Source organism: Ambystoma mexicanum, chromosome 11 (assembly GCF_040938575.1).
Source record: "Ambystoma mexicanum isolate Mex_15411 chromosome 11, UKY_AmexF1_1, whole genome shotgun sequence".
NCBI classification, from domain to species: Eukaryota; Metazoa; Chordata; class Amphibia; order Caudata; family Ambystomatidae; genus Ambystoma; species Ambystoma mexicanum.
This window is the reverse complement of record NC_090934.1, coordinates 1,461,315,525-1,461,340,343: the sequence shown is the minus strand read 5'-3', so window position 1 is coordinate 1,461,340,343 and position 24,819 is coordinate 1,461,315,525. Positions and strand designations below refer to the sequence as shown.

Here is a 24,819-nt window from a genome sequence, read left to right as displayed (position 1 = left end):
GGGACCATCACATGGATAGCACCGGGGTGCCGCTACAGATAGTAAACACTCATGCAGACCATGAAGGGAGGGTTATCCCAATTCATGAATTCCTTGAAAGGAAAGAGATTTGTATAATCAATACCTACGTGCACAACCACAATGCTGCAGCTTTCTACCAATCCCTTAATGCCACCCTAACCCCCTGTTAGGCAGATTCCTGTGCAGTTCCCTTGGGGAACACTGCAAAATGATTAAGACTACAGGAGTAAGCAGTAAACCCAATTGGTAGCAGTCTGTACCACCCAGATTTACCTGGTAGCTGTGGCTGAGCAGTCAGACTTCTCTCGAGAGGAGTTAGGCAGTATACAGAAGATACACAATAGGGCTAAAAACACAGAACAAGCAAACACTGACCAGAGCTTTGTATCAAAAGTATATAATTATTTAACACACACTTTAGAAAATACACTAGCACTATTAATCAAAGCAAGTTCAAAACACAATCAGAAAAGTATAGACACCTCTCTTAAGAATTATTAGACAAGTTTAAGTCAAAACACCACTTTTTGTCAAAACGGAGGTGAGCGCGTAACCTAGATGGCACTCCAATAATTAAATAAAAGGGAGAGAAAAGGCAGGTCATAAAGATAAAACAGCTCCCAACACTTTTAAGAGACCAAAACAAGTTAGTGAAGGCAGAGTCTACTGTAGAGCCAAAGTTCATAGGCCAGGGCCACTTTAAATGGAGCAAGGTGAAATGTGCCCAAGATCACACAGTTTCGAAATGCATTCAAGTCTTTGTAGAAATGTTCAAAAGAGGTTGGGGTGGTTCAAAAGATAAAGTTAGAAGGTCTGGGGGCCAACCCAGTTGGAAAGCCAAGGATTTAAGGGTCACCTTGAGCAAACCGAAGAAAGGGCGGCCAGGTGGAACACAGTACCTTTTAAAGTTGAGGAAGCTCTAGCGGTGGCAGTTGTTCCTGGCAGCGGGTGCAGTTTGTGGTTTCGACCACAGGAAGAAAGGATCTTGTCGAGGAGGAAACTTGCAGTCGTTATACTGCCCAGGTAAGAAACCAGCCGCGGAGTTCGTCGTTTAATAGGTCCGTTCCTGGTATTCGCGGTCACAGTGGTGAAGCTTGGTTATCCGGCCGCCGGCTTCCTTGGCACGGGCGATTCGACCAAGAGACGTCCTGGAAGGCGAAATGGTGAACTGGTTGACTCCACCAGCTCAGAGGAAGAAGACTTCTCTTGTCATCGGGCAAAGTGGTGAGGTCGTTGCAGCAGGGCTCAGCTTCTCCCCTCTTCAGATTTCTTAGGTCCTGTGGCGACTTCTGAAGTTCCAGTCCCAAAAGCCCTGCTTTATGCAGCAAAACCCCCATTCAACAGCCCAGCTGTCACTCAAACATGCTAAGTGGTGAGTGGGGCAGCTCACCACTGGCCCAATCAGAACAGAGTGCCACTTGGGTTGCTAAGGCAACGCAGTCCAGGGTGCCAATTCCCCCACCCACACATCCTGTGGAACCCAGACAGAGTGGCACCAGTTGGAGGGCTTCTGTGGAGAAGCCCACCAAAACGTGGAACAAAGGGCCTGACCTTGGTTGGAGTTACAGAGACGGGCTCGAACACCATTTTAGAAAAGAGTTCTGGCAAAAAGACCCAACCGGTGTTTTAATATTAAATAAATAAACCGGCGGTATCTTTAACATTGCACCAAAAAGTGGTGCGTTTAAAATCAATGGGAAAATCCCATAGGAAATATTCCGGTGGAATATTTTGCGTGGTAATCGCTGCCACCAGCCAGAAACTCAACAAGGGGGGACTGGACAGTGCCCCTTGGAAACAGACCCAGGGGCAATCGAATTAACCCCTTCCAGTACTTCCACAATATGATGGTTTGTACTGGTTCTATTCACAATCCAAGGCCTTAAACACAGTGACGCAGGACTTAAACCTACAAGAAATATGGAGGTGGATACACTGGGACAAGATCGAATTCTCATACTACTCGAGTGTACACAGAATCTACACACACATAGATTATATATTCACGGGAAAGGAGCATTTGAGGAACGTGGTGGGGGCCTCATATGAAGCCAGGACATTAACGAACCATTCACCCTTGATACTAGAATGGTTACTCTCTAAACATCCTGCCCCCATACCCACCTGGAAACTAAGGGCAGAATCACTCCGAAATAGTAGCTTTAGAGAACTAAGGCACCAAGTGGAACTGTACTTTGAATTTAACCCGGGGTGCGTAGAAGACATGGGAACTGTGTGGGATGATTTTAAGGTTGTCTTGAGGGGGCGGCCATAGCCGAAGCAGGCGCAACTCAAAAAGACCTAACAGGCAGATAGCGAAGATAGAGGCAGGATCAAAAAGTTGGACGAGTCAGACCTGGCAGCGTAGGGAACTGTAGGCAAATTCATAACACTCAGGCAACAGTGCCTGGAACAGTGGGACAAACTGGGTAACTTTAGCTATGCGAGATACAAAGAAAAACTCCACGGGCAGGAAGACAAGTCGGGCAGACGCCTGGCCTGGCTGGTCCAGGACAGGAATAACAGGGGGGAAGAAGTGGTAGAGATAGTAGACAAATGTGGGACTCTCTGGAGGTCACAGCAAGAGATAAACAATACATTTAGAGAATTCTATAGTAGCCTATATAGAGACAGCTCGGAAACCAGAGAAACAGAAATACTAGAGACCCTAGAAGACATAGGCCTCCCCACGCTGACAGTAGAGCAGAGAGACATGCTATATGCACCCCTCACTACAGAGGAGATTCAGGAGGTCCTAGCAGCACCACCCACCGGGAAAACCCCGGGAAGTGAGAAGGGAAGGTTACCAGACACAATGGAGCAAGCAGTGATAGTACCCATCCAAAACCTGGCAAAGATAACAAATTATGTGAATCCGTCAGACCAATAGCATTGATAAATCAGGACACCAAAATCAACACTGCTGTCCTGCCGAGAGGCTTAAAGTAGTGAATACACTGATACACCCAGATCAAACGGGATACGTCCCAGGTACAGCCACCACAGAGAATCTTGGGAGACTCCGGTCGATTATTGATAGAACACGCAATCGAGCCAAGGCTGCGCGGTGGTGGCGCTGGAAGCTATCAAAACATTTGATTCGGTGTGGTGGGAATGGCTATTTGCCTCCCTAGAACAATACGGCATGGGAAGCCCATTTTATGAGGTGGATATGCATGCTCTATTCAGAGCCATCTGCGAGAGTGCAAACCGGGAAGCATATCTCAGACCCATTCCCGATCAGTAGAGGTACCAAACTGGGCTGTCCTTTGTTGCCCTTAATGTACATCCTAGCACTAGAACCCCAGGCAATATGAATGAGCAAACATTTCACAGATATGGGGCTGAGGGTAGATTGGATCCTACATGTCATATCTCTCTATCCAGATCATATGCTGTTATATATTAAACATTGAGAGGATAACCTTGAACGATACCTAGAGGTACTTGAAAACTTTGCAATGCTGTCAGGGATTGTGATTAGTAAATCGAAATCCTGCCTCTTTCCTCTAGCAGGGTGGATAGGAGAGGAGGAAGATCAGCTCCCCTGCCTAGGACTCCAATGGAATCCTCACACCTTTTGCTATATGGGCATAAATATGGGCAGAAAATAAATACAATTAAGGCAAGAAAGAGGGTTGGAAACATCCACCAAATTGTGGGATAAATTACCCCTCTCTGTAATGGGCAGAATCTCCTTGGTGAAAATGATAGGCCTCCCCCGCCTATTGTACCACTTCATAAATACACGATACCTAATACCAAAGAACTTCTTCAAAGAGCTCAGTTTGTTGCTGAGTAGTTTCATCTGGGTGAAGAACCCGAGAAGAGTTGCAATGGAAGCACTGGCCAAAGACTACACAGAAGGCAGAGTAAGCCTTCTGCATTTCAAACTCTATTACTTAGCAGCTCCAACACGTAGCAGGTTGGCTGGCAGATACAGTAACAATTGACCACACTCTGATGAGTACCAAAATAGCCCCCTACCTCCTAAAAGAAGTGCTTTGGCTCGAAAAGGCTAGACTCAAAGACCCCCCGCTTTTGCAACTAGGCAGATAGATATGGCTGAGTACTAAAAAAATACTGAAATAGGTAGAACCTTACTGTCCCCAGCTCCCATTAGCAGCCCTGCATGGATCTAGTAGAGAACCCCTTCTGCACAACAGGAAACATTGGGAGGAAATAGGGATATTCACAGTAGGAGACCTATGCCTATCAGGGAAACTACCACCCTTCCAGGTACTAGTAGAAACACATGAAGTACACAATGGCCAATACATAACATATACCAGACTGATCAGGAACCTTAAGAGCAGATGGCCAATCCCCCCTGACCCAGACACTGAAATCCCGATATTAGGCCTTCTGTACGATGTGACCGAAGGGGGACACATGGTTTCCAGGATATATCAAGCACTCCTGGAGACGATCCCCAAAAACCTACACAGAGGGAAATCACCCTGGGAAGCTGAGCTAGACAGGGAAATAACAGAAGGGGAGTGGTCAAAAGCAATGCTATACCCAAAAAAGGTTTCAAGAAACTCTAGGCTAAAACAGATACAATTGTACGTACTCCATAGGGCATACATGACACCCCGGAACATTTCCCAATGCCCAGGAGCAGGGACAAAGGGATGCCCAAGATGTGGAGAACTAAACGCAGATGTGGGGCATATGTTCTGGTCCTGTCCAACAATCCAGAAATTCTGGCAGGGATTAGAGCAGCTATAAAAAGCCAGGAATGGTCAGCGGAAGCATGCCACCTAGGACTATACAAACACCCAGGGAAAGATTGAGCAATGAGGAGAATGATCGACCTAGAATGGGTACTAGCCAAAAGGAGGATCGCGATGAACTGGAAATCTGGAGAAGGGCCGAGATTAGAGGCAGGGTGGAAAGACTTGAAAAGATGGTCCATGGCAGAGGCAGCAATATGGTACGAGGCATTAAGAACGGGCGGGAGAGGGAGCTCTGTAGATATCACAGCATCAAACGCAATGGTGCATGAACTGTTCACCCCACCAGATGATAAACCCCCCTGAACCTGAATCCAGATGCATGGGCACCTCCAGGAAACTATACTGAACTCACACTATTGATATCAGTTGCCTCTCGACCAGAAAGACCCGAGGATCATATAATCCTGCAGAGACTGAGACCGGTTTGTAGTAATTGTTTGTATTGGGTTTAGGGAGGGAATGGGAGGGAGGGGGGTAATGAATTGGAATTTTACTATCCTGATGATGTTTGTTTCCCCCCCCTCTTTGTGTTTTTTTTCTCTCTCTCTTTGGGGTTTCCTCAAAAAATGTGTGGAAACCTGAATAAAGTCTTTCTTTAAATAAAGATCTACCATCTACAAATAGGTTTTTAGAGGAGGGAGAGGCTAAAGTATGTGGGGTGTGAAGTTTTTATAAGGGTTGTATCCTAGATGGTCGTCCTTGTTCCCAGAGGGGGAGTGGAGTTCCTCCCCATTAGACCCTCCCGCATTATACCACCCCCAGGGGGACTATCAGGTACCCGACTCACCTCCCTGGCCACATGGGAAAGGGCTCTGCCTCGGGGAGAAGTGACATTTACTGAATCATCACAACACCTATAGGAGAAAGTTTCAACAGGTGCAAACACTGTGGGAACACCCAGTCTACTGCACCCTCGGAAACAAACATGAGGACTCTCCAGGCACATTCTGAAACTAGGAAAAGCCAGTGGAAGATTTTGTGTGGGCTATTCCGCTGTGCTTTAGCCTCTTGTTATTAAAGATGGAGTTCTGCTGCTAGACTATTACTCTAGAATGAAACTATGCCATGCGTTATATTGAAAAAGCAAAAATGAGGAGAAATCTTGAACTTCAAATGTCTACCCAATCTCCAAAAATTAAAAAGACAGTGTAAAATAAATCATACCCAATTGGTAATAGATATTACTTACAAAATATGTTTAGGGGCAAATAGACATTTAAAAAAGTTATAATCACTTATTTTTATTTTTTGATGAAGAGGCGTGTAAAACCTGTTCTTATAAGCTGATTTTCATCAACTGTGGATCCCAACTATTACGCTAACCAGCATGTGGCCATATGAAGACTTCCTCAAGTACCTTTGTGCATAGTGGATTGTTTCTCTGAGGGCTTTGGGGGGCTGTGTCTGCACTCGGAAGAGTAAGGCTGACTCAGGCACAGTCAAGCCGCTATGCATGAAGGCAACTGAAGAGTTATTTATATGGCGACATGCCAACATGGCCAAGATCCGGGATCCAAGGTGGGTGAACACGACACCTATTTGCAGCGATAGGCTTATCTCCACTAGACGCTGTGCTAAGCTTTTCCTTGGGCTAGGTAGCAGCTGTAATGTTTGTAAAATTCTCTGGGGCAGCCTGTCCTTCTCGTTTTCCTCTCGGGGTTCTGGTGTTAATTCTTTTATTTTGAAAGCATCAGAGGGTGAAGTGATCTCATCACTCAGCGAGACAGAAGAAATGAGAAATGGGGCAAACTAATTATACAAAATCAGGGCCTCCCCCGATTCCTGTATGGTGTGTGCGGGTGGACTAGCACTTAAGTAGGCAGTACCTCTGCTCTTGCGGGGACTAAAATATAGTAAACTGTGTGCAAATTTAACACGCATTGTCCTCTGACTAGCTAATGCTCACAGAGTAATCACCTTATGTCCTGCGGTTGTCCTTAAAGATTACTGAACAATGCTATTGAGAGTATAGTGATTGTTTTTTGATACTCATGGCTTAGATGGCAGGATTTAGACCAATTGACATTCTGTGGGAGAAGCATCTGCCTTTACTATGATCAAAGGTGTCTAAGGATGGGAAGTTACAGGTACAGTTGCATGCTGGTGTGTTGAGCCTCAGGAACTAGGAAATCTATAGAAAATGACCACCGCTATAGTCTCATGCTAGGATTTAGCAATTGCCTTTTGTAGATATGGGTTTGGTGATTCATCAATCACAAGACCTGCAAGCAGTGTGTTTGGAAATGGAATTAAGGGACAGCGATCGAGGGGCTTCAGACACTGTGATATTTATGAATAATATAATTCACAAGGGATCTGAACCTAGTGCAATCTTGTTCCTAGGAGCCAAATTAGCACCTGTGATGAATCCTACAGAGCCATCACTAAGCCCCAGCCTAAAGTCTCAGATAGCACAGCGAGTAGAGCGCTGCTTTGACATCCGTGCAGAGCCTGCTGATGCAGGTTCGAATCCCGGCAGGGCCAAACTCAGCCTTTCATCCTTCCGAGGTCGATAAATGAGCACCACACACCGTGGGAAATAAGCAGCGCTCAGATACCTGAGGGTTTGTAGTGCTATATAAATACCCAAACAAACAAGGGGAAGGCAGCCGCTACCTTATCCTAACCCTGGGGGTAGAATCATGAGGGAGGATCACATGGGAGGAGATGGCTGTCAGGGGAAGTTGTGACTCCTTTGGAAGAGACCCAGTATTCATCATTTTATGAGGATGAGATCCCCAAATATTTAATGTCATGCCGCCAGTCTACAAATCCCTCCTATGAAATTACCCACAGAACAGGTTGTGAAGAGTCATCTTATCAGAATAAGCTGTATACTTTGACGGTTCAAGAATTGAATGCAACACCCTCTAATTGTCAAGATTAGGTCTTAAATAGAGGTTTAAAACCCAAGATTAAAACACAAACCTTTTAAACAAATTTCCATAACTCTGACAATGCTAATTTCACAAAACAATCCAAAATAATTGAACATTAAAATCAAAAAACCATTATGGACTTCAGGATCCATAATGCCCTTTGTAATGGGATGAAGAAGTGGAGCCCAGAGTTATTAAGGATCAACAATGCCCTTAACCAGACTATGCGGTCTAGTTGTCCTAGACCACAACACCTGAGCGGGACATTTAAATTCAGGCTGAAAGAAGGGTGAGAATAGAATGCTGAAGGAGTAGCTGAGGCAGAGGCAGTCCTTAATGCTTGGTCGGTCGCAGAAGCAGACAGAGAAACGCCAGCTGATGCAGACGAGAAACATGAAGGGTGATGGCGTGGCACGGAATGGGGTTGAAAGACTGAGTTACAATTGTTTGAGGGAGAAAAGACTGAAGACAATTATTTTTAAATAATCTTCGGTCTTTTCTCCCCTGAACATTTCTGACCTGGCCAAATCCCTGGCCACACCCCCAACATACCCCAACCATACCCCCACCCCCAACACACACCCTCCCCCCTACTTACCTTGCCTCCGACTCGTTGGTCCCTGCAACGCCTGTTCCCTTTCACTTCCGTGATCGGGAACCGGCACAGCAGGGTCGCGATGGACACACCTTTTTAAAAAAAAAAAAAAGATTTTTTGGGGATGACTGCGGGGGACACCCCTGCTCACAATATAGAGAGCAAGGGTGTGGGGGACACCCCCGCAGCCCTCAGCACCGAATGCGTGATTTGGTCAAAGTTTTCGGGCGTTCGGCCAAATCACGCATTCAGGCAATTTTTATCACTTTTTTAGATTAACCTGCGTGGCGTGGCAGAGTAAGCGCAGCTGGAAGTGGTATTGAGAAGAAAAGCCCCGTCAAGAGGGAGATGTGCTCCCGACCCAACGCGCAGCAATTCAGTGTGCAGGAGGACTGCCGGAGCTGTCAGAACTCTGGGAAGAAGCTGTGCAGACCGCAGGAGTTATGCGGGAGCCAACCGGAATACAGAAAAAAGATAGAAGGTCCATCGCAGTACATTACCAAGAGTCAAGAGACTATAAAGAGAGGCAGACATTGTTCAACCCTCCATACAAAGGATACAGATGTGGAGGATCTTGGAACAAATATTGCCACAAAGCATAACTAGAGTTGTAGGAGTTTATATCCTGGCAGGTGAGTAAACCAGGAAAGGGATCAATAGTATTTATTCCTGGCAGGCGAATGGACTAGGAAAGAAGAAGATGTTGTTTTTGTGGCAAAGTTCTATAGTGAAAATTTTGAAGAACAAGTGTGACAGTACCAGAAGTAGTTGCTGTGATATCCTAAACAAACTCGGCTATCACCTTTATAACTGAGTACATATTTCCCTGCTGTATTCACGTCCATAACCAGAGAAACTAGCAGAGCTCACAGACATTTCTCTCAATATAGGATACTAAACTGCCTTGAAAAAGTCCTTATGCTCGAAACACATGTTGGCTTAGTTATGACACTATATGACTTTGTGAGCACTGGAAAACTGAACTAATACCTTGCCATATCAGAAGCCTATCATCCTGACGCTGCCCCCTTTCAGAGGATGACTATTGACAATATTGCAAACTGGATAGCCGCTTTTTCTCTGAAACGTGAATCAGCTAGAACTGAAATAGTTAGGATTGACCAGCCTATGACTAACTGGTATGATCTTGAAATTAGGGATGCCAAAAGAGCACTCGGAGCAGCAATTCGAAAAGCAAAGAAGTCCTGTTTCACTTTACTTTCCTACCGTGCTACCTGCAGGTAACTTAAGAATAAATACAATGCATGGATCAAACAAAAAAAATACTTAAATAAACTTAAATAATGGCAGGACACTATACGAGAATGTTGTACCAAGAACACCCGTAATATATGGGCTCTACTGCGGAAGCACGAGGGAACAGGTTAACCCTATGATTAATCCCATCGGAGCTCAAAGATGGGAACGTTTTTTGCAGGAAGCTAATATCCCTTGTGGCGAGATAGGGAGCTGTGCCATGGTGACTGACCCTCCTTGTCCTCCATTTACAATCACGGTAGACAAGCTTATCATCAAAATAAAAGAATTAAAATCATCCTGTGCACTGGGGCCGAATGGCTTGGCAAACATCGCACTGAAGAACAAACCGTTGTTTTGGGCAGAGCTCCTCAAGATTCTGTTCGATAAAGTATTTAGTGAAGGAAGAATTCCGAGCTCATTGCAGAAGGCTATACTTATTCCCATACACAAAAAGGGTGACAAGTTTGATCCAGCAAACTATAGATTATTATCTATGCTAGATTGCACCGGCAACATTTCTGCCAGCTTTCTTCTTAATGAACTCCAAAGATGGATTGATATGAGGGCGCTCCTTAACCGCTTTCAGAGTGGTTTTAGTCCAGGCTCCTCCACCACGTATAATCTGGCCATTCTAGACACTCTATGCATGAATGCAAGGAAAATGTGTATGCCCTCTTTGTGGACTTTAAAGCCGCTATCGATCGAGTTCGCAGAGAGCTATTATGGTCTAAATTAGAAACACTTGGTTGCCCTCAGGGTCGCCTGTATTATTTAAGACTTCTCCATGAAAATAACTCTTTGAAACTAGACTCGCAAGGCAATATGACTGCACGAATAGGTGTAGATGGATGCCCAGTGCTTGCTTACGCATATCACTTGGTCATTCTTGACCAGACTTTCAGTGGTCTACGATGATCAGCTGAAGCATTATGGCTCTACACTAAAAGAAACGATCTAATAATCAACTTGGAGAAGACCCAAGTTATGGTCTTCTCCGGCAAAAAGATCACTTAAATAAGTCTTGAAGTGCAAGAACTGGCTATACTTTACACACTCAACTATAGATATCTTTGCATCGACTTTGAGACTACAAATGATTACTTATTATGTATTCAAGCCAGAGAAATTAGAGCTGCTCAAATTACGGTTCTGCTCTATCATTTCACTAGAACCCATGGGGGTTTCAGTATATGGGCGGCACAGCTTTTGTTTCAGCAGGTTCCCACCCCTATGATGATATACAGCTTTGAAGCTCTTCAACAGATTGACGTTAAGTGGCTACAGGTAGTGGAGGGCAAATTTTGGAAAAATATTCTGGGCCTCCCTGCCTGTATCCCGATTGCTATCATCAGGTTAGAACTGGGGATGCAATCTTTGAAATCGATGGTCCTTAAGAGAAGGGTGGAACTCTACCCAAAGATTAGTAGTACCTCTAATAACCAACTAATGGTCTCGCTTTGACATGAAGTTTGTAGGGAATCCAAGAAGTTGCCTCTAAGGACCAATACTGAAAATGTCTTGCCCATGATAAACTGGAGTAACGGACAGGGAGAATTCACCTACTCTGCAAAATCTGCTTTGTCAAAGAAAATAGATCTAAGTGATTGGTGAGAAAACTACACTTGCCTTGAACATTTAAAAAAATATGAATTCATGAAACACATGTTCTATACATTTAAAAAGCCACAACATTACTTGAACCAGTTCCCTGGGATAAGACTTAAACAATTTATCCTGCTTGTTAGGATTAACCATCTCCCAGTCTTGGAAAACACAGGTGTAATACAGTAACTTGCTCCAAGCGCAGCTGCAGAGTATGCAAGGATAAAGAACCGGTTCAATTAGGGAAACATTTACTAACTTGCTGCCCGAAGATGACAAGCACCTAGTACAGACATGATAAATATGTACATAATGTGGATCATATAAAGGAGTACATCGTTTGGTGGCGCCATATTAATTCTGTGAACCTGAAGTGTTTCATAGCAGTGTATAACTTGTGGTTAGTGATCAAGAGTTTATTAGGTATTTCTATTTGAACACAAGTGACTTGTTTAGTTTTTATCTTGAATTTATCTAGTTTTATATGGAAATAGAATGTAGAATGACTATTGTATATACATTTGTTTTCAAATTATATGTTGTGACTTAAGTCTGTATATGCATTATTTCAGATTTTTTGAATATTTTTATGAGGATGCTTATATACGATTTGTATTTATGTGAACAGTTTATTTATGAACTGCAACACATTAATAAATTAATCAAAACTGAACTAATATTTGAATATTAAATTGTTAAATCAAATTTGGACATAACGCTGAATCATTGGTGTTCTTACAAACCTCCCATTATCAGAACTAGTTGCTGTGCTATCCTGCCAACAGTATTTCACTTGAAGAACAAGTGTGGCACTACCAAAAGTAGTTGTGTTATCCTAACAAAAGTATTCCATTTGAAGAAGAAATGTGATATGCTCATAATTGCTTTAATATATGAACTTATGTTTTGAGAGAAAGACATTTGTTTTGCTTTACCAAGAAGGATGTTGGGAAAGACCGCCATTGCTGTGATTTGTTGAAGAAGTGTTTATGAAAGAGACATTTTCTTTAACAAGTGTAAGGACGCATTGGAAGAGGAGGATATTGGGAAAGACACCCGTTGCTGTGATATGTGGAAAAAGTGTTTATGAAAGAGACATTTACATGATCAAGTAGAAGATCACAATTGAATAAAAAGATCTTTTGTGTTGAACTGAACTGAACGTTGTTGAATCAGAACTTCTCTGAGGGTATTCTGCCTTTATCAAGGGTAAGGGAATACAACCCTGGTCACAAGGAGTGCTTTTACTTGATCTTTTTTGATCTCATATTCTATTGTGTTGAAATGAAAACAGCCAAATATTCCATGTTATTTTGTTGTGTTTATTAGTGTGAAGGTCAGAGACATTTGGACACTAGGTCATCTTTCTTTAGTTTAGTTTGCTAGGTAAGGGACATCCTCGTTCGGATAGGGAAAGATGGGTGTTTATCTCACCCTTTTTCATTTTCTAAAATGCAAACTTTACCTTTGTGTCCGTCTCGAATTTCTGACCCCTCACACACCTCACTGGTATGTAATGTCAATCCTCTTTTTTTCTTTCAGATCCCAATGTCGATGTGATCTATGTCTCCCCCGTTGAGATGAATGACGAGATGTTGCAGTATTACTCCAAGCTCCTTGGTCTGCAAGCAGCTATTCGGTCAGGGAACCCCAACGATGAGGCCGACATGCAAAACAGATTTAGAATCCTCACACCTGAGGCGATAAACAGCTTTCCTGTGAGTAGTTCCTCTAATCACTGCAGCTTCAGCATCTGTTAAATTAAATTGGATAATATTACCACTTCTAATGCTCTGGCAGATACCCATAAAATATGATTACAAATTTAATTGTTCTGTTGGAGATTTCACTGCTTTATGTCTAGGGTAATATAGCCTTCTGCTTAAGGATTTAAGGTTTACCCAAGTAGAGGGCTGCTTGTGATTTCACTGATATCGAGTTCTTGTGGGGGTAGTAAATCATGTGGTGGCAAGAAGATCTTTTTTTACCATTGGCCATTCTGATGCGAAGACCTCACCTCTAACTTTGTTCCCAGTGGAGCTATTTCAGAGCTTCTGGGAGAGTCCTAGGACTAATTTGCAGTTGCCTGCAATTCTTCACACTAGCCTATGTTATCCATGGGTTACTAAGTGGGATAGTGCACAGGAATGCTTTCTGCTAATAATCATACCCAGCAATTATTTGTTTAACAGATGTACATCTCCAATGAGACTGCAACACGGTATTAAGCAGAGGCAAAGCCATGCACCTCTATTTGATGTTTGCATGGGAGGATGATCCAGGATGGGAGAGTCACTATTTAGAGAGTCGGGCCAGGGGTTCTGAGATAAGACCTATGGCCTCATGAGATATGCAATCTTTGGCCAACACAGTTAGAGAGTTTTGGGGGTTTTCTTCACTTATAAATTCCAACTGTGCTTCAGGAAACAAGTAAAACGTTTTTATTATATGACCGTTAAAGTAAGCCAGAAGTTGTCTTGTCTGAATTAATATGTGTACCTTAGTTCAGTACATGAAGGAATTTGAGGTCCTGGTTCTCGCTGCAAAGTGTGCTTCTTTCTAACTTCCACCGTGTGCTGGTACTTATTATCTTCTTTCCTCCAGATTGCTGGGCTGTCCCCGATGGAGGACCGCATACCGTAAAAGTCTTTGAACAGGGAAAATAGATTTTGAAACATTTGAGACATTCACACATACTTCCTACACATTTGACAGTTTCTTCCACTTCTTTTCATATCCTATGGTCACTCTGCTTAGTGTCACAAATGAGCCACAAATTACTCAGAGTCTCATGAACAGGCCCGGGGTCTTTATTGACAATTTGTGGCCTGACTCCTTTGGGTTTCCCTCTCTAACCCTGGTGTCTGGAGCCCCGGGTTAGTACTACTGTTCTCTCTCTGTCCCTACTACTCTTCTGCTACTCCTGCTCTACTACTCCTCCCTCATACATACGCAAACACCCTGCTTTCAGTACATGCGCTTCACAACCACTCCTTAGACTATATTTCTGAAACCTCTCACCACGCAGACACGCCGACCCACGCTGTACAACTGTTTTCTCCAAAACCAATACTGTGCCTGCTGTACCACCCTTCTCCACCAACCGCCGCTGCCATTTTCCTCCTGCTGGTCTCTTAGTTTGTCTCATATTCACAACTCACATCACCCATACAACCCACAACCCCCTTTTTCCTTCTGCTCTTTTTATCCTTCCCTCCTTTTCCTGTGATTGGATCCCTTGCCATGGCCAGTCCCGTTCGTCTTCCTTTTCCCAGGACGTGTGTGTGTGCTGGGTCAAACAAAGGAGGTTAAGGCGTGCCCCCTTCTCTGGTGTGGCATTGTTAGCTTCAACTGAGCTTGAAAAAAAAAAGTTCAGTCTGTGGTTTGGGAAGTAGGATCTGTTCCTTCCTGCCGAACCCAGGTTGGCTTCGGGAATCCTCTAGTAGGGAAATCTAATTCAAAGAAATGATGCAGAGAAACATGCTATGTTCAAAACAAACATGTAAACTGCGGCCTGCATCAAGCATTTCAAAAACACATGCACAATATTTTCAAGTCCTCTCACATCAAAATATAGTGACAAGGCCCGAGATTAACAGTTGAAGTGCCAGAAAGCATTCTGCAACTTTTATTAATATAGGTAACTGCTTAATCTTAGGAGAAAAAGAACACACATGATGAAGTGACAAAGAAAAACGGATTTGGGCTTGCATTTTATGCTGCTGTGTATGTTTAATTCCTTTACAGAAATCAGGCTTAATTGTTATGAAACCTACCGATGTTGAAAATGTGGACTTTTGATGGGAGTTTTGAAAGACCAGTGCAATGGATAAACAGCTGTGTTTTGTTGAAAATGTCAAATCTAGGGACACAGAAAAATGTAACTTTAAAAAGTGGCAATTGGGAGAAGCCAACCTGAACAAGCATCAGCTATAGGTTTGAACTCTTGACAGCCGCTTTGCTGTTCAATTCAACACCCCCAGGGAATCGACAACAGAACTGATCTTCCTTGCACTGTCATGGAGTTGTAATTCATTTGAAGTTCAGCAGCGGGGATATTGACTGGCCTGCAGCTAGGTCACTAAGGCACAATTCTTATGGGCTGCATCTGTGTATGGTGGGTTTAAGATAATGAAGAACTAATGGGGTTTCAGCTTGACCAGCAGATCTGTGTTACCTAATCTGAGATTTCCATCTCCCTGGCCTCTCTTGAAAGAAAGAATCTTGATAACTGGAAAAATAAAGTGTTATCTGAAAATCTACCAGATCTGGGAACTGTACAAGTGGGGCAGGACAAAAGTCATAAACCCCTGAGTACTTCAAACTTAAAAAGACCATATCACTGCCAGGCATCTTGGTCATATATGCTTCTAGCTCTGAACTACCAGCTAAAGAACTGAAGACACCAGATGCTATGTTATTGGTGAGAATATGTATAAATACAAAAATAAGTTGTTTAAAGGTTACATAGGGACTATTTCACCCATAATTCTGGAAAGGAAAGTTGCAGCAAAAAGAAATCTTTTTGTAAAGCATTCAGCTTGAAATGCTCTTTTTAGTCGTCAAGAACAATTGTTCTAATGTGTTTTTTCATTACGCAAATTAAGCGAATTTGTATTTTGAGGCAAGCAAATAGAACACAACATTGAATTATATATCATAGCATCTGCGGGGATAAAACCATCACTTTTAGATGGTAAAATAATTTGAATATAAATATAGAAGTGAGTTAAATGGAAACATCTATAATTCAGTACCCATTTATGCTCTAAAGATGAAAATTGTATTTGTTTGACTAGCGCAAGAGAGATAAATCTGGCGAGCCTATTAGTAAAGTGGTCATATGTGTGGAAATTACAAATTCAGAATTTGACCATATTTAATGCTAGAAATCCCTGAGATGACATCACATTAAATGGAAGGGAAACTGCAGGGACTCCCATCAAACTGCCCTCTTCATTAATATGCACAATGACTTCTGAGGGGTATGTCTACTATGATGTCACATTTGGAATACTGGCCAATCACATACATTGACCAATTAGATTGTGGAAAGTATACACACCTCAAAAAGGTGGGGTTACTGTTCTATAAAGGATTAACACACACTCAATCAGGATCAACACTGACAGACTCACTGACTGATGGAAAGAAGAGAAAGAAGAATTGAAAACAGGAAGGAGAAGGAATAGGTTTCGAGTGGATTGTGTCCTCCAACGTATTCCTCATCTTAGATGTATTCCATCCAGCTTTGCTGCTCTTCGGAAATTTTTTTGGCAGAGGGCGCTGTGCGTCGGTGTCGTCGAGTCGATGGTCCCTCGAAGGCCTCCGTTGAGGGTGACGTCATCGGGTGTATAAGTAGCACGCACGGCGCCCGTTGGCCTCAGTTACGTTTTTCCGCAGTTAGGTTGCTTCGGACATTCGGCGCGCCTCGAGTTCTGTGAAGAAATATAATATAATAAGAAATATGTCCTCGTCATCGACGCCGACCACGATCCCGAGATCGGGTTTCAAGAAATGCAAGTCGCGCGGCTCAAAAATGTCGATCACGGACCCGCACCGCGAGTGTTTGTGGTGCCTCAGAGAAGGCCACGACATGGAGGCCTGTTCGAAGTGTCAGGCGATGCGAGAAAGAAGAAGAAAGCTACAGGTAGGTTGGAAGGATCGAAAAGCCTCTAGCGTCGAGTGGAGACCCCATGAGGAGAAATCTCCTCGACGCGAAAGGCATCGATCTAGATCCCGAAGCGATTCTCATCGCTTGTCGTCTTCGTCAAAATAATCGAAGAAACGACACCACAGGTCTCCCTCCACCTCGTCATCAGACGAGTCTCCGAAAAAGATGAAATGCCCCACGAAATATTCGTCTTCCGAAGAGTGGGAAGCATTCAGGGTCAAAATGATGGAGGTGTTTGAGAAGGCGAAGCCTCGGTCCGCGCCTTCTTCGGAAGCTGGCCGGGAGCGTCATTGCTCTGACACTCGCACGCCCTCGAGCCCGGGTGATCGTAAAAGGAAGGACAGGAAACCTTCTAGGACGCCGAGCGATAAACGCTCGAGTCGAGTCGACCGCTCGAGGTCACCAACGCCGTCCGAGACCTGTCACAGCTCAAAGGGAAAATCGTTGAAGACTGCCTCGACGCCCTCGAAGCAGACCCTGTCGACGACGCCTTTATTGACGCCGAAACCCTCGGCGCCAAAGGCTCCCGCCAAGCCAGGGAAACCAGAGAAGGAGAAAGTTACAAAACATGTCATTTCTGCAGAGTCTGGTACTACACCTCTTCCTCCTCCTCTCCCAGAGAAGGTTTTCAAGCATCTCCCTGGGAAGGAGTTTTTCAAATCCTTGACCTCAATTTTTGAGGAACAGGAGAAATCCGATGAGGAAAATGTACCTTTTGGATTGGAATATGGCACCCCAAATGTCCCAGAATGGTTGATCTCAGAGGAAAGCAGAATGAGGGATTTGGTGGAGTCTTTACATAATGCAAGTGGCATTGACACTTTTCCTGAGAATGACTTTGGTAGACCAGATCCAGGAGAGCATGCCAGTCGATCTTACCATCAGTTAATGACCAAGGTGGTAGATTACTTGGGATGGGCTAGACCACCAGCCCAATTGGTCCAAGACTATTTAACATATATATTGGACCATGGTCCCACTGAAGACCCAGTACTACCTTTTCATGTAGCCTTAAAAAACAGGGTAGCCAAGAATTGGGAAACTCCGGATTCTATTCCTCTGGTAAATAAGTCCCTCGCATCAAAATACCGCCCAGCCAGTAGCGACCCCGGCTATCTGTCAAAACATCCAACTCCCGAGACTCTGGTCATACAGGCAGCCACAGCTTCCAACAAACTTGCGTACCTGTCTATCCCTCCAGACAGAGATGATAAGCGTGTGGATGGTTGGTGTAGGGGAGGAATGGCCACGAGGCCCTCCTCACCTACAGCTCCCTCCCCAGGTGAGGGCCATGGCTCGTTGGGCGCACCCTCATGCCACCCGGGCCCAGGTGGAGGGGGGTTCACCCGCCGACGACATTGCCCACACGCACCCCGTCTTTGCATTTACCAAAAATTAAGTTAGGCCTAGACGCCATCTTGCCCAGCAAACATGGTGTGAGTTCAGCACACTGTAACGAGGCCCCCACCTTTGGAGGGCCTTTCATGCATCTCTGTCGCCTCAGCAGCCCTGACAGATCCACTGCGAGCGCGTTCCCATGAGAAAGTCGGAGATGAGCTAAACCCGAGACGCCAACACGGCAACATTATATTAGTAACAATGTGATATTGCACCCCGTATGACCCGGACCGCAAGGCCGGGGTAGCGAGGAAAAAAGCTGAAGCATCACTATCTGAAGAAGGTAGAAAACAATTCAAGTATTGGTATTAATGAACTACCTCTGTTTAAAATGTGAATAAGCCATAAAAATGTAACGTTATATGATATCCCTCCAGGTCTGGACTAGTGCTGCTATAACCACGGAGAAAGATGTTGACCAAACGTGTAACCTCTATCTGTAAAAGTGTTTTTTCAATAGTATGTAGAAACTTGAACTCATATATGTTTTCTGAATCACCCAAAGCGGCGAGCATCAATCTCTGTAGGCCATAACCTAGATATCCCTCGTATAACGTCTAATGTACATACAATACGCACACAATGTAGTGAATGTAATGTTAGGTAATGAAAAGGTACTGGAACCGACTGTCTTAAAGAAATGTGTAACGAAATTGAAATATATATGTGTGTCTAAATAACGTCAAAATAAGGCAGAACAGTATAAAACTTCTGCATTCACTGATCAGCAACGCACGAGGAAAATACCTTTGTGGATATGCAAGGCCATTCCCTCTCCCACCCTACCAAGCCTGCCAGATAAAAAAGCTAAGACTTGTGCCGCGCTCCCTCACCTCCCCCAACCAAGCTGGCGTTACTTCAGAGAGTCAGAGGCCCCGGCGCCGCAACCAAGGCCACAGCCCGCCACCTGTGTTATTTACAGCACGGTAATAAACCCACGTTTGAACCCACTGATCTACCAGCACCCTCTCATAAATCCCCCAAACCCCCCTAGACCCCCCAAGAACCCTGACCCCGTGCAAGGACGATCCCCATCATTGGGACAAGACACAGAGACCCATCCATATAATAACTTCTAACGCAGCAGACAGACATGTATCATTCGGCCCAGGCCCCAGAGCCCCGTCCTGCGACCTAAAATACCGGTCAATAGGACACAGGTAAATCTCACCCCAACCGACAACCACCAGACCTCTCACGAGGTGCATTCCTCATGTGTTGCGTTTATTTTATAAGATAAGCTGCTGAGCGATTTATTAATAAACGTAAATGTCGTTTTCTGAATAACTGCAAGGTGCATGGCCTAGGGCAAATGAGACAGGAAAGGTATTCGTCATTGTCACAGGCTGCCCCAGCACACCAACACCGCACGGATGACCTCAAGCCGGCCTGCCAGGCCCAACCCAACCCACGAGGCTGACCAGTGACGTCGTCCTGCCAAGACCAACCACGCTGCAGCAACACCTATAGTTAGTCGACGACACCCAATCCCAATTAACTTGTGCCCCCTATAGTGTTTAGGTGTTGATGACGTTTTTTGTATTAGAAATACGCCTGTCTTTGCTATTGTCAGACAGAGCGCTCTCGGAGGTTGCAGAGTTCTTTGCATGCCTTATTCTTGGATAAACTCCCATTTACGCTCACCCGCACTCTGTCTTGGCCTTATTCCCACTACGGGAGAGTCCTTTATTGTCTCTCATTGCGGGGAGGATCGTGCTGAAATTGGGGGCGCTTCCCTTCATTGGGCACGGAGGGTATTTTCAGCCGGGAGCATGGCATTAAAATCTGCCAACTCCACATGTGCCTTGGCAAAACCTTCGTACACTCTGTGGGTGTGCATCGCAATGGCGGCAGAGCACATACCAGAAGGGGAAGAAAGGGAAGGTTTCCTAGCCATCATTAGAGATGGAAAGGAAGCCATGCAGGAATCCCTTCAATCTGGGTTGGACACTGCGGATAGTGTAAGCAGGTCCATAGGCACTAGCACGGTAATGCGCAGGTTTGCATGGTTACTGAAGTCAGGTTTTGCACCGGACATACAGAACCGTCTTCTGAACATGCCTTTTGACAGGTCTCACCTTTTTGGCAACAAGGCTGACGAGAGCCTTGAGAGGTTGCCGACCTCAAAAACAGCGGCAAAATCTTTAGGGAGCTGCTATTATTACACCTCATATGGAAAGGTGAGAGGAATGGCTAGTCAAAGGGGCCAAAGAAAGGCCACTCGCGGTGGACGAGGAAAACGTGCTAAGCCAGCTCCAGCTGCAGCCTCTCTGCCAGCAGAGGCTGCAACATCCGCCACAAAACCACTTTGAGGACTTGCACCACAAAACACCTGTAGGAGGCAGGCTGTCACAGCATCTGCAAGAATGGCGAGCCATTACTTCAGATGTTTGGGCTCTAGAAATAATAGACCAAGGCTACTGCCTTCCTTTTCTAAAGCAACCTCAAAGCAATACACCAGGGAGACACCCGTTGAAGTCTTCAAACCTGCTCCTACAACAGGAAGTTCTAACCCTGCTGGAGAAAGGTACCATAGAACCAGTACCTGCAGCGGAGAGGAACAAGGCATGGTACTCCCCATATTTTTTGATCCCCAAAAAGAACGGAGGACTGAGACCCATCTTGGACTTAAGAAACTTGAACAAGTTCATCAGGAAGGACAAGTTCAAGATGGTAACTCTCTCTCAGATCCTTCAGGCCCTTCAGCTTCAGGACTGGTTGGTGTCATTGGACCTCCAGGATGCTTATTTTCATGTGCCGATTCATCTCAAACACAGAAAATACCTGAGGTCCGTAGTTGGCGTCTCACACTATCAGTTTCAAGTCCTGCCATTCGGGTTGACCTCTGCCCCGAGGGTCTTCACCAAGTTAATGGTAGTGGTGGCAGCGCACCTCAGAAGAGGGGGGATTCATGTCTACCCCTACCTGGACGATTGGTTGAGCAGAGCGTGTTCTGACGAACAAGCACTGGATCATCTGAAAGTTACCTGCCACTTCCTCCACAAACTGGGCTTCTCCTTCAATTTCAAGAAGTCACAGATGACACCTTCCCAACAGCTTCAGTACATAGGAGCTGTACTAGACACATCCTTGGGAAAGAGCTCGCCTCCCAAGACGAGGGCTCAAGACATTCTTCAGATGGTTTCCAAATTCCAAAATGCCCAAAATCTACAGGCTTACGATTTTTTAAGGTTGCTCTGCCTCATGGCATCCTCCATCTTCCTGGCGCCAGAGGCACGCTTGAGGATGAGATCCCTTCAATGTGCTCTAAAGACTCAGTGGTCCCAGTTCTCGGGTCAAATGACGGATCTTCTTCAGATTCCGAACAAGGTCAGACAAGACCTTCTATGGTGGACCTGTACAGAGAACATGTTAAAAGGAGAACCTTTTTGGCAACCATGGCCGGAGATCACAGAAGTGACGGACGCCTCACTCCTGGGGTGGGGAGCTCATGCCAACGATTTGACAATCAACGGTCGTTGGTCTCCATCGGAGTCCAAGCTACATATCAACCTTTTAGAGCTGAGGGCAACAAGACTAGCGCTGAAGGCCTTTCTGCCGTCTGTCAGGGGAAAGAATGTCCTGATAATGACGGACAACACAGTGGCCATGCACTACCTAATCAAAAGAGAAGGTGTGTGGTCAATACCCCTGTGCAGAGAGGCAATGCAGCTCTGGTATTGGGCAATTCAGGAAGGAATCTCTTTGACGGCAATTCATCTAGCCGGGGAAGAGAATATGACGGCAGATGCTCTGAGCAGGCAGAGCACGGTGTCCCACGAATGGAAGTCATTCAAGAGATCTTCGCCCTTTGGGGAACCCCCCCAGGTAGACCTATTCGCAACCAGTACCAACCGAAAATGCGAAAGGTATTGCTCAAGGGAATTTCCTCCGAGAGGAGCCCTGGGGGACGCGTTCGTGGTGGAGTGGAATTTCCTACTATTGTACGCGTTCCCTCCGATTTTTGTCATTCCTCAGGTCATCAGGAGGCTGAGAGGCTTCGGGAACCGCATGATCCTAATTGCCCCGGATTGGGCCAGGAGAACGTGATATCCGGACCTTCTAGATATGTCCATCTGTCCTCCAGTACATCTTCCTCAGAGAGAGAACCTTCTCTCTCAAATGGAAGGTCAGGTTCTCCACCCAGAGGTCAGAACACTCAACCTTCATGCTTGGTATCTGAAAGGGATTGGAACCTTCCAGGTGGTGATATGGAGGTATTGCTTTCGGCAAGAAGGCCAGCAACAAAGTCTCTATACCGTTGCCATTGGAAAAAGTTTTGCAACTGGTGCAGTGAATAGAATGTTGATCCTTTTCTGTTCTATTCCGGAAGTACTATCTTTCCTTCTGACCCTAGCACATAGAGGTCTGAATATCGGAACAATAAAAGGTTACCTTACGGCGCTTTCTATTTTCAAGCGCTCATCGGAAGAATGCTCCTACTTCAAAATGCCTTTGATAACACAATTCTTAAAAGGTCTCACTAATGTGTTTCCTCCTCACCCATTTCAAGTACCGATTTGGGATCTAAATCTAGTCCTACAATTCTTAATGTGTGCCCCTTTTGAGCCTATGCACACGTGTCCATTAAGATTACTAACGTGGAAAACAGCCTTTTTAGTTGCTCTAACATCAGCAAGAAGAGTGAGCGAATTGCAGGCACTGTCTTCTGGGCCACCCTATACTGTGTTCCATAAGGCAGAGTTGTATTGAGGGTTACACCACAATTTTTACCAAAAGTAATATCTGATTTTCATTTAAGTCAGAAAATTGTTTTACCCAACTGCCCTCTGGGATCTTGGTGTGTCGCCAGATATGTCTGGCAAGTCACGCGGGGCCAGCAAAACCGGGGCAATGGACAAATATGCCAAAAACCTCTCTAGACAAGAGCAGGGAGGAGCCGCCTTGCCTCAGGATGACCCCGATGCTCCCTCGCCTTCCTCTCAGCCAGACCTTACAACATTGATGGAGTCTATGGCAAAAAACTTTGCGTCGTTTCATGAAAAATTAGATGACATCAACGCCAGTGTCGCCTCACCAGACACCAAATTGGACCAGCATGGCGCCAGGCTGGTTGAGGCCGAGACCAGGATCGGGGCCAATGAGGATGAGATGCACGCGCTCCAGAGCACGGTGTCTGACCTGGTGCGCGTTATCAAGCAGGTCAAGGCAAAGTGCGACGACTTAGAGTCCAGATCCCGCAGGAACAATATCCACATTGTGGGGGGTCCCGGAGGCGGCCTTCAAGGGCAAAATGGAACATGCTGTCGAAAATCTCCTGAAAGACCTTTTGGGCAATCCTCAACTCTCCCCGATTTTCAATATTGAACGCGCTCATCGCGCACTGGCCCCCCGTCCCAAGCCGGGCGATTTCCCCAGACCGATCATCGCCAAGGTTCTCAGCTTTAGAGATAGGGATCACATTCTACGTTTGGCTCGAGAAAAGGGTGAACTGAAATTTGAGTCCCAGACAATCCGCATTTTTTCCCGACTTCTCTGTCAATGTCCAAATGGAGCGCAGACAATTCAATGGTGTGAAAAAACTGCTCAGGGAGAGGAGGGTGTAATACGCCATGTTGTTCCCCGCAGGGCTGAAGCTTACCCACCGCAATAAGTTGTACTTCTTCACGGTCCCAGAGGAGGCGGTGAAATTTTTTGAGTCCCATATTCCTCTCCCTGGCCTAGTTGACGAACCATCGGAGGAGGGTTGAGCTGGTCGGTCTCGCCCCGAGGCCTGAATCCTCTACTGTACTGATGGCCTCCTCGCCATCTGCATTTGCCTCGCAATCTCATGAATCCTTGTCTTGCATATCCTTTGTTTGTTGTAACTTGTCGGAATGTCTCCTGAAATTTAATATGTGACACCGGAGCATGAACTACGGTATATTCCACCGACCATTGGGGACTTCTATTTCTATACCCTCTGTTAACCGTACTCTGTTGTTGTGTCTCTTGGAAACTTACCATGTTTACCGCTGTACGGTATACGGTGTATACCACCGATCTGTCATCTCCGTTGGGCCCACGGTAGCAGCAACCCCCGCTGCAGCTGCAACGCCGAGTTTGGCTTGTTTTGATCTTTGGTTGCGCCCCAGTTGGGTTGTGAGCAAGTGGTGCCCTGTTGGGTTTTGCACGCTCGCCTTGGTTTTCTGGGTGGGTATATGGGCACTGCTGTGTTGGGGGTGGCAGTGAGGGAGGGGGGGGTTCAGTTGTGGGATGTTATGGTAAAAATGGCAGGATAGCAGTGGCTCATGGCGCGATGCAGCGTGTTACTGTTTGGGTGACCGACATTTATTTAACCGACTATGTCATGCGTTACTGGAATCCCCCTTAAAACGCTACTGAATGGCGGTTAGGCTAATGTCATGGAATGTCAGAGGGCTCAGCAACTTCACGAAGGCGCGTAGGATTACTGCATATGTCCAGCGACACGGGGTCAAAATACTTCTCTTGCAAGAAACCCACGCCCTCACTCACCTCTCGTCCTCTCTTGCCCCGGGATGGGGCCCCAACAAATATTACACGGTGTACTCCTCACAGTCCAGGGGTTCCTTACCTTGATTCACAAGTCCTTGGAATTCTCCCTGCGCACCAGCCACATAGATACTGAGGGCAGGTACGTGATCCTCCACTGTTTCCTCGCTAATACTG

The 24,819-nt window shown here is 45.4% G+C and overlaps 1 protein-coding gene across 2 annotated transcripts in view; it reads left to right on the top strand.

The window, feature by feature from the left end:
- The window catches only part of IQCH (IQ motif containing H), a 1,923,049-nt gene that overhangs the window by 906,140 nt on the left and 992,090 nt on the right, over positions 1 to 24,819 (top strand). For both annotated transcript variants that reach the window (XM_069625132.1, XM_069625131.1), the window contains one exon: positions 12,639 to 12,814. In XM_069625132.1, coding sequence (XP_069481233.1) covers positions 12,639 to 12,814 — 176 coding nt within the window. The remainder of the gene's footprint in view (positions 1 to 12,638; positions 12,815 to 24,819) is intronic.